Source organism: Oryctolagus cuniculus, chromosome 16 (genome assembly GCF_051225735.1).
Source record: "Oryctolagus cuniculus isolate XC-2025 breed Fujian yellow rabbit chromosome 16, ASM5122573v1, whole genome shotgun sequence".
Taxonomy (NCBI): domain Eukaryota; kingdom Metazoa; phylum Chordata; class Mammalia; order Lagomorpha; family Leporidae; genus Oryctolagus; species Oryctolagus cuniculus.
The window spans coordinates 1,414,080-1,423,710 of NC_142882.1; the positions used below are offsets into that span (position 1 = coordinate 1,414,080).

Sequence of the window (9,631 nt, forward strand, 5' to 3'; positions counted from 1 at the left end):
GGCCGGGAGCAGGTGCAGGAGAGGGCGGAGCCGGGCGCGGGCGCGGCGGCCCGGTGCTGCCCGTACAAGGGCAAGCCGTGGCGGGCGCTATTAATAACCAGGCTGCGGGCGCTATAAATGCGGCGGGGGCGGCCGGAGCGGCTCCTCCAGCCCCTGTTGTGAGACAAAAAGAACAGTAAGTACCCAAACCACGCGGCTGCCCCCGCCCCGGGGCCCACACGTGAGACACACACAAGTGGCCCAGCCAGACCCCCACCCCCCACAGAGGCCCGCCAGCCCCTCCCCGCCAGGGGGAGCCGGGGAGGGGCGCGGGGCGGGGGGCCGGGCCTGACTTCCCCTCTGCTTAGCCAGGGAGAAGCCACAGACCCCAGGCGTGCATGCATGCTTTGCGGTGGGGGAGCGGGGGACAGGGAGGACTGAGGTGGGGGCCCCGCCCCCCCCCGGCCCCCAGACCTCTGCGGGTTTATTTATATCCTGTGAGTCCCTCCACCTCCCCGACCCCGCCCGGAGCTGTCACCTCCCAGCCCCAGGAGCCACCCCCCACCCCTCCCTCACCTTGGAGGGGCCGCGGGGCCTCATGTCCGCCCAGGACCGAGAGGAGACCCCAACTCTTGGCACCCCCCACACACTGCACCTGGTGGAGTCGGGGGACCCATGGCGGGGGTCTGAGGCCCACAGCCGCCCCCTCCGACGTCCCCCTGCAGCCTGGCCCCCAGCCCCGGGCGGCTGAGTGATACCTGATGTGGGAGACAGATGCATGGGGGTGGGGGTGGGGTCCTGAAATAGACCGGGCGGGGGAGGGGCGGCCTGCTCTTTCTCCCCTCTTTGGCCAAGGGCACGGTTCCTATTGGGAGGGGGTGGCTGTGCCTGGCGGGGGCCGCAGCCCAGGGCGCTGCCCCGCCCCCAGGTGTGACCGCAGGGCCCCCAGCGAGGCTGACTTCTGCAGGTTCCCCGGGGGTCGGGCAGGGCAGGGCTTGGCCCAGGGAGGTGTCAGCCACGGGACAGGGGCTCGTGGCAGGGCGGGGGGGGGCAGCTTGCGGGGGGGGGCGGGGCTGGGGGCCTGGTCTGCACCCATGTCCCATGCCCAGCCCCTTGAGCCCCGGGGCGAGTAGGAGCAGCTACCTGCCCTGGGCTCTGTGCCCTCGGGCGCGTCCCGGGCCCCCAGCACTCCGTGCAGTGACAGCCACCGAGGTCCCCCTGGGGCAGGGGCCCGGCCTCGGGTGAGAGGCGCTGAGGGGCCGGTTCTCGGCTTCGAAGGTTCTGGAAGGCTGGAATCCTGGTCCTGGGCGTCCCCAGGGAGGGTTTCTGGGCTGGGGAGCCAGCATTTCTGGCTTCAGTAGTTCCGGGGGTTGTGGTCACTCACGCATCAGAAATCCCCACTCAGGGTGGGGGGCGGGGGCTGCAGCTGGCTCTGCTGAGGGTCCCGGGAGCCCAGAGGTGACCCGCGGACACGGCCCGGCCTCCCGGTCTCCTTAGCTGGGGGCCTCGGACCACGGACTCAGCTTCCCCCGGGGCAGGCCGGCTGGCAGGTGCAGGGCCCGTCGCCATGGCAACGAGTAGGTCAGCCAGGCCGCAGAGGGGCCTGGGGTAGGCGGGAGCACCTGCCACCCGCGCTGGCCCTGGCCGGGGCAGGGAGAGGGCCGGGCACAGGGTAGAGCCCCCAGGCCATCCCCGGGCTCTGTGGGGCTGGATTGGGGGAGGGGCTGGAGGGCCGCGGGGTCCGGCATTGGCCGGGGCTGTGTTCCGGGGCTGGGGGCTTCCCGGATAGAACCAGGACGGGTCTGGGAAAGGCAGGAGGGACCGGGCCATTGCTCCCGCGGAGAGACACAGCTCCCAGGGCGGGCAGCCGCGGCCGCCATCCAACCTTCCCAGCCGGACGCTCCGTCCCCGGGAAACACCCCCCCCAGCCCCGCACCCCCACGCCACTTGCTGACCGGGCGGCGCGCTTCCTTCTTCGTGGCTCCCCCGGTGCGGCGGGGCCACGGCCGTGGCGGGCGCGGGGCACCGGGTCCCTCTGCCTCCGCAGGCGGCCTTCGAGGAAGCCCCGGGCTGGCCCGGCTCCCATCTCCCTGTCGCAGGCTGGGCGCCCGCAGTGCTCATCCTTTCAATGACAATGACCAGGCAGCCCCGGCCTCCGGCGACCCTGTCCCATCCTGGTCTATTCTGGGCCCGGTGGCCGGCAGCCAGGGCCCCCAGCGCCGGGCCTGCCCCCAGGGCAAGGCTTGGCCATTCAGGGCGGGGGGCTCGGAGCCTTGGCTGACCGGAGGAGCCGCGTGTCCCCAGGGCTGTGGCCCTGCGCCAATAAAACTTTATATATAGCTTCTGACATTTGAATTCGTAACATGCAAGTGTCAGAAATTAAATTCTCGCTCGGCCAAGAAAAAAAAAAAAAAAACAAGAAACTCTTCTCTCTTTTTAAAAATTAATGTGTATTTTATTCATGTGAAAGGCAGAGTGATCCAGAGAAGGAGGAAGAGGGAGGGAGAGAGGGAGAGAGAGAGGGAGAGAGGGAGAGGGAGAGAGAGGGAGAGAGGGAGAGGGAGAGGGAGAGGGGGGTGGGATTCCAACCCCGAATGCTGCAGCAGCCAGGGCTGGGCCAGGCTGAGGCAGGAGCTCCATCCCAGGTTCTGGAGCCGTCGCCACTCTTCTGGGCGCATCAGCAGGGAGCTGGATCAGAAGTGGAGCAGCCGGGACTCGAACCGGCGCCCATGAGGGATGCTGGGCTCGCAGGCAGGGGCTCGACCCCCTATAACAGCTTCTGGCCCAGGTCAGAACGGCGAGAAGGAGGTCTTCTATCTGCTGGTCCACTCCCCAGATAGCCGCAACGGCCGGGGCTGGGCCTGGCTGGAAGCGCTCATGAGTCCCACAGGGCGCCGGTTCGAGTCCCGGCTGCTCCCTTCCGACCCCGCGCTCTGCCGATGGCCTGGGAAAGCAGCAGAGTCCCCGCCACCCCTGGGAGGAGAACATTCCCGTGGGGGTTTGGTTTGCACACCCAAAGCCAGCTCTTTCGGGCACGCTCCTAGGAGGGAACTTCTGGGTCATATGGCAGTTTTCCCAGTCCCCCCAAAACTTCCAGATGTTCTCTGGCTTCTCCCCAGCCTGCCTGCCTGCCTGGATTTTCCCCCACTTCTGCGGGTGCAAGGGCCGATGCCTGCAATTCCACAGCCGGCCACGGGGTGTCACCCTAACCCCTGGTACCGTAGCCTGGGGTCTCTCACTCTGGGCAAAAAGAAGGCAGTATGGGGAGACCTTGGTTCGAATCCCAGCTCCACCAAGCGGCTCAGCCTCAGCACCCCCCACCCCACCCCAGGAAATGGGTCTCTCAGTAACAGCTCGGGCAGGTCCTGGATGGGCTCAGGGCGAGGGGCTGGGCTCGGCTTCCACCCAGGGGCTGTGTGCTTTATGGGCATTTTAAGGGCAAGGGAAGCTTCCAGATGTCCTTATGGAGGTCACATCAGCTTCCGTCACGGAGAACAGGGACACAGAAAAACAGGCAAGAGTCCACAGCGGGGCCAGCCTTGTGCGTGGATCCCCTATGGGAGCCGGTTCCAGGCCCGGCTGCTCCACTTCCGATCCAGCTCCCTGCTGTGGCCTGGGGAGGCAGCGGAGGACGGCCCAAGTGCTCGTGGCCCTGCACCCGCCTGGGAGACCCGGATGGAGCTCCTGGCTTTGGCCTGGCCCAGCCTGGGCAGTTGCGGCCATCTGGGGAGTGACCCAGCTGACGGAAGACCTCTCCCTCTCTCTCTCTCTGCCTGTCTTGCCCTCTCTCACCCTCATTCTGCCTTTCGAATAAATAATAAATATTTTTACTAACAAAAGACCAGTTCATCGCAGTGACCGCCACTAGGCAGAAGGCGGGCCCCGCGGAGGGGAGAGTGGACAGGCGCAGCGCCGGCCCGCCACGCCACGCCACGCCACGCCTCGGGGCAGTAGACAGCCCTGAACAGGTGCAAGGCGCAGGCACGCGCTCCAGCGAGCCCAGGGCCCGCCCAGGTCCGGCTCCAACTCCCCGGCTGCAGGCCGAGGCCTCTCCGGAAATGTCCTGTCTGGGGAGACCCCCGAGGCAGCCCCCCACGGGGGACGCGGCAGCAGGGGCCACAAGGAGCGAGCAGAGAGGACAGAACACGCCACACGCGGAGGGTTATAAAAACAGGGCCGGCTTTAATTGCGCGGCACGGCCGCCCCCCCGCGGGCACGCGCTCACACCGGGTCCGGCGGGGCTGGCGTCGGGGCCCTGCGGCCCGGCTCGGCCCGGTTCGGCCCGGTTCAGCAGCGAGTTCCGGATGCCCTCTAGCACCTGCTGGCAGAGCGCCTCCCGGGACTGCGTGCCGTCCAGGTACACTGGAACCAGGGGGGTCAGGGTCACGGCCGCGGGGGCCGGCGCCGCCCTCGGCGGGGGCCCCCGCCCACACTCACCCACTTCCACGCCCTCCGCCTCCATCTCCCGCTTGTACTTCTGGTACATGGGCCACACGTGGCCGTCGAAGAGGCCGGGCGGGTCGGGGACCGCGTAGCTCCGGGTGCTACAGGGAGATGAGCGCTACCCCAGGGGTGGGCCGGGGGCACCGCCCCCCACCCCCGCTTCCCGCACTTTGACCCCCTGGGGCAGGGCGTGGGCGCCTCTGGGGCGCGGCCCCGGGTCCCGCGGGCCTGTTCCGGTTTGGGGTTCACGGCTGATGCCCCCCGGGACGCGCCCTTGGGAGCCGCCCACCTTCGCCTCCGCTTGCACTCCTCGTAGGGGACAGTCAGGAAGTAGCGGCAGCTGAACAAGTCCACCAGGGGCCTGGCGGGGCCGGGGGCGCACGGTCAGCCCGCCGCCCCCGCGCGGCCGTGCACAGAGGGGCCGCTGTCCGGCCCGGGGCCCCAGCGCAGCGGCCCGGGCGGGGTTCTGGGAGGGCCCCCGGGCGCACCCGCGGCCGAGGCTCACTTGTAGCTGTAGAGCAGGAACCCCTCGAGCAGAAGGATGTGGGTGTCCGCGGCGTCGGGCTGGACGCTGACCCCGTGCGCGCGGGCGAACTTCTGCGGGCAGCCCAGCCAGGCCTGCACGGTGCTCAGCATGGCCTCCATGTCCAGGGACTCCAGCACTGGTCGGGGAAGGAGAAGGGGGCGTGGTGCGGGGCGGGGCCTGGGAGGGGCGGGGCCTTGGGGGGCGGGGCCTCGTCCTTACCATCCCACTGCTTGAAGCCGTCCTGGCCAATGGCTATTTGGTCTTGGGGCTGAAACAGAGGCGAGCGGGGCTCAGTGCGTGCCCCAACCCCACCTCGAGTGGGGGAGGGGAAGCGGCTCTGCGGGGGCCCTCACGCCTCGCCCCCCCGCACGAAGCAGCGAGGAAGCCCATGTAGCCCCTGGGCCAGTGGAGGTTGTGGGGGTGGGGGTGTCCTGGTCTGGCAGGCAGGGGGGTGGTGGAAGCCGCTGCCTGCCCCTCCCCCAGCCCGGCCAAGGGCGGCCACCTTGTAGAAGTCGTCCTGGTGGATCACGCAGCAGTTGGGCAGCGCCTTGCGGAGGTTTTGGGTCAGCGTGGTCTTGCCGCCGTTGGTCACGCTGCGGAAGGGGCGCGGGTGAGGCCGGCGGGGGTCCCCTCCACCCGCGCACGCCCCGCGCACGCCCGTCGGTGACTTCCTATATATATACTATTATTATAATTTTTTTTGTAAGAGCCAAATGTGGAGACAGATTTGTAACAAAGTAGCAATCGGTCCCCAGCCTGCCCAGGGAGGCCTTGCCCTGGTTGGGGCGCGAAATTCTGGGGAGGCCCACCCACGCCCGGGTTTCTCCCGGCGCCCGCTGTCCCCGGAGCTTCCGGGAGATGGCAATGGTTTTCTGCACCAAGACAAAGTGATGTGTTAAGGTCATGTTCCACCGACACGCAGGTGTCGCGCTGCAACCGGCTGTGTGGCAGAGAAGGGAAACACAGATGGAGGCCAAGGCGGCGGCCACGCGGCGGGCGCCCGGGGAACCGGCCCGGGACAGCCAGGACGCCCAGCGCCCGGTGACAGAGGGCACCAGGCGGCCTCTCGGTGTCTCTGGCTGACCCACTCGCCGCCCTCTGAGCTTTAGCCGCAGGGATGGCCGTCCCAGTGGCTGTGGGACAAGGCCTCCGAGCGCCCCTGGGCGGGCCAGGTAGACAGCACCCGTGCTGGGAAGGCTGCCCCCCACCCCGGAAAGCACAGGGTCCCTGGTCCATCAGGGGGACAAGGGCCAGATACTGCGCACACCCACCTGTGTCTCAGCGCTAAAGGGAGCGGTTTGTGTCCTGGGGGAGCCCCGGCCCCACGGCTGTGCCCAGCACCTTAGTGGGGTCTGTCCCAGCACCCTGATGTAGGGGTTCCGGCCTGGCTGTCACAGCGGGAGGCAGCCCGTGCTCCCCCACCCCGGGGGCTGCGGGGCAGGGGGCGGCGCTCTGCGCACTCCCACAGGGCCCCCTCCCCAGGCCCCCGCCCGCTCACCCTCCGATGCCCACGACGAGTTTCATTCTCTCACGGAGGGGCGGCGGGGACAGCGGGTGACTCCCAGGCGGCCCAGCTGGGCACGACCCCGCAGTGCGCTCCGGGCGCGTCCCGGCTTCATTGAGAAAACCCCGCGGCTTTATAGGCTCCGAGGGCCCCCTGGGGGGGAAGGGGGGGGAGGCGCGCGCAGCGTGCACCTGTCGCCGCCGGACGGAAATAGCTCGGCTGCCTTTTCGCCCAGATCAGTCACGGGCCAGCCGGGAGGCCCGGGTGGGGGTGGGGGTCGCCCCTGCCCGGCTCCCCCTCCCCCTTTCTCCTCGGGGCTCCTGGCCAGAGAGCCCTAAAAATACCTCTGCCCCGTGTGTTCCCGGCCTGACCCTGAATTGAAGGCAGCCTGCCCGCCGGGGGAGGGAACTTGGCCTCCCGCCCCCCACCCCAGCCGGGCTCAGCAGGGACACTTCCGGCCCCCAGGGGGTGGCCGAGAGAGGGTGGAACGAAGCCTGAACAGCACTCCCCGCAGCTGTTGGGGCCCCCAGGGAGACGCTCAGGGGTCCCGCGGGTCTTGCTGAGGGCAGTTGGGGGTGCAGCACCCCGGGGGCGGGGCGGAGGGGGAATTTGGTGAGGAGCGGAGTGGGTGGGATTCCTGCCGGGTGCGTGGCCCCGGGCAACTTGCCAAGGGCGAGGACCCTCGGGCCCAGGATCCTGGCGTCTCCCGGCTGGGGCTGCAGCCGCCTCCTGCGCCCGCCGAGTGGCCCAGCTGGGGGCCCAGAACCGGGGTTCCCCCAGAATCCCCCAGAACACAACAGCGGAGCTCAGAGCCCTCCTCCGTCTTTCAAACGGACTCGGCATTGTAGGGGTTAAGACGCGGCTGCCCGCGTCTGCGTCTGGCTCTGCCTCCTGCAGCACCCCCCCCACAGCTCCCTGCGCATGCGCGCCCTGGGAGGCGGCAGGGGAGGGCTCAAGCGCTTGGGCCCCTGCCGGCCACGTGGGAGACCCGGATGGAGGCCCTGGCTCCGGCTTCAGCCTGGCCCAGCCCTGGCGGATGGGGGCATTCGGGGAGTGACCCGGCCGAGGGACGATCTCTGTGCCTCTGTCACTCTGCCTTTCAAATAAAGAAAGAAATGAAATCGTGGAGTGGCCCAGGCAGGAGGGACGTGGTGCTGAGGGGCCCCTGGGGGAGGGCACCAGGGGCAGAAGGAGAAGTGACCGCCCTTGGCAGTGAGGCCGGGGCCGGCGCCGTGACCGCGCCGTCACCTCGCTGCCCAGCGGGCTCCCAGCTGCCGGCTGGCACCTCTGGCCGAGTTTCAGTGGCTGGAGCGTCCAGGGTCCCGTGGGCTCCTCCTCGGCCGGAGGCCGCTGTGAGGGTCCCAGAGGGGGGCTGGGCAGGACGCCCCCAGGGTCAGCCGAGAGGAAGGACAGGCGAGTCCAGAGACAGGAAGGGGACGCGTGCATGGGCCATCGGGGCGGGGTCACTGCTCCTGGGACGGAGAGTTTTAGGCTGAGCCCCCCCCCCATTAGGCCTGGCGCAGGGTGAGGGGCTGGACCCCCACCGCACCACCCATCAGTGAGAGGACCCACGAATGAGCGGATGAGGGAGGGAGAGGGAGGTGTTGAAGCCACGTCCAGGGTCACCAGGCCCTTGGTGGGGCCCCCACCCCTCCCAGCCCCGCGAGGCCACCTGGCCTTGCTGACCTCACGGAGGAGGGGAGGAGGGGGCGGCACAGAGGGTGCACCCCGGCCACCCACGGGCAATGACGTGGGCAGAAACGGCCGACTCCCGCCTTGGGTCCCAGAGTCGTGGGGGAGGGGTTGCGGCGGTCCCGTTGGCCCCCCGCCTGGCAGTCTGAATCCAGGCAGATGGCCGAGGGCTGAGGGTCCCCGGCTGTGGGAGGGGTGGCTCAGGGGCAGGCTGCGGGGGTCTCACTCCCTGTCTGTGTGTGCTGGGCGGGGGGCGTCACCTCGCTGGGCCTGTCTCCTGGGTAACAGGGGACTCCCGCTGGGGGGCGGGGCTCAGCTGCTACTGTTCGGGTTGGTGCAGGCTGAAGCGTTTGGCCCCCAGGGATGGGGTGGACCCGGTGGGGGTGGCGGCAGCACCCCTCCCATCCTGCAGGTGCGCAGCCCGGCCTCCCCAGCCCCCGATGCCGTCCGCCGGCCCCCAGGCTCTGCGCAGGGAGCCGGAGTCGGGAGTGGAGCGGCGATTCAGCCCGCGACGCAGGCGCCTCCCATGCCAAGCGCCCACCCCTCTATTTATTCCTTTGGATGAGTGAATGGACACGGCTCTGCGTCCACGCCACGCCCGAGCCCCCGGCCCTGGGACAAGACCACGCGGAGGAAGACGGTACTGGCGCGTGCTTTACTGTGTCCATGTCAACCCCTCCCCAGCTCACGGGCGCAGGTCTCCCCAGGACCCAGCTCCGCAGAACTGGACCTTCGTCCTTGTCGTCGGGTGGAGGGGCGTGGGGGCCAGGAGTCCCCGCGGCGGCGGGAGAGGGGGTGTTGGGGAACGAGTCCCTGTTGACAGCCGGAGGCTGCAGCCCCGCCGCACAGTGACCGGGCTCCGGGTCCGTTGCATTTGGGCCCAGACGGGTCAGGAACCCAGGCCTTGGGCAGCGCACGTGGCGGCCGGCCCTGCGTGGGCTGACCTGCCCGGGCTTCTCCCCTCTGTGGCAGCGGCTGGCCCCGGGGCCTCCGTCTTCCCCGTGGCTGCTGGTGACCTGGAAGGGGCGTCACACGGGGGTGCCCGTGGCAGCTCTTGTGGGCGACGAGGAGACTTCGGGTCGCCGCGGTGTCGGCGTAGGCACTGGATGGCCTGCCTGCTGGTTCCCCACGCGCCAGGGAGACCCGATGGCCGCTGTCACAGTTGGGGGGCACACGTGGCCGCTTCTGTCCCACGGGCTGGCTTGGGTGGACACTCCTCCGCTGGAGGTGGGGGTGGGACAGCCCCTCGGGGTCTTCCGGACTGCGTGGGGACCCCAGACGGGCCGGGCCACCACAGCTGCAGCTCCGGGCACGTCCACTTAGGGAGCAGAGTGGGGGCAGGGCGCTCCCAGGGGACGGGGCCTCGGGGACAGCCCTGGGAGTCTTGTGGCCACCTCCTGCTGCCTCAGGCCCCAGCAGACACATCCAGCCCTGGACACGACCCCTGCCCTCATCCTCAGCAAACACAAATTGAAGACCCCCCCACC

The 9,631-nt window shown here is 69.5% G+C and overlaps 1 protein-coding gene and 2 long non-coding RNA genes across 7 annotated transcripts; 1 reads left to right on the top strand and 2 right to left on the bottom strand.

Moving 5' to 3' along the window:
- Positions 1 to 107: 107 nt before the first annotated feature.
- LOC149121386 (uncharacterized) lies at positions 108 to 689 on the bottom strand. Its single transcript, XR_016222482.1, has 2 exons — positions 556 to 689; positions 108 to 153 (listed from the first exon to the last, which is right to left on the bottom strand). It is a non-coding gene; the product is annotated as an uncharacterized LOC149121386 (long non-coding RNA).
- LOC149121387 (uncharacterized) lies at positions 145 to 8,784 on the top strand. The gene is made up of 2 exons (XR_016222481.1): positions 145 to 175; positions 8,557 to 8,784. It is a non-coding gene; the product is annotated as an uncharacterized LOC149121387 (long non-coding RNA).
- NMRK2 (nicotinamide riboside kinase 2) lies at positions 3,685 to 6,613 on the bottom strand. Of its 5 annotated transcripts, none has more exons than XM_051828932.3 (7): positions 6,447 to 6,606; positions 5,451 to 5,541; positions 5,168 to 5,216; positions 4,928 to 5,084; positions 4,712 to 4,783; positions 4,417 to 4,523; positions 4,140 to 4,341 (listed from the first exon to the last, which is right to left on the bottom strand). In XM_051828932.3, exons 1-7 carry the CDS (start codon positions 6,470 to 6,472, stop codon positions 4,142 to 4,144), a joined length of 702 nt encoding a protein of 233 aa, XP_051684892.2. In that variant the 5' UTR covers positions 6,473 to 6,606; the 3' UTR covers positions 4,140 to 4,141. The 5 variants fall into 5 exon arrangements, with proteins under 5 accessions (XP_089171407.1, XP_051684892.2, XP_089171409.1 ...); XM_089315283.1 differs by having other exon boundaries at positions 6,220 to 6,559; XM_089315281.1 differs by lacking the exon at positions 4,417 to 4,523 and having other exon boundaries at positions 3,685 to 4,341; positions 6,447 to 6,613.
- Positions 8,785 to 9,631: the final 847 nt, after the last annotated feature.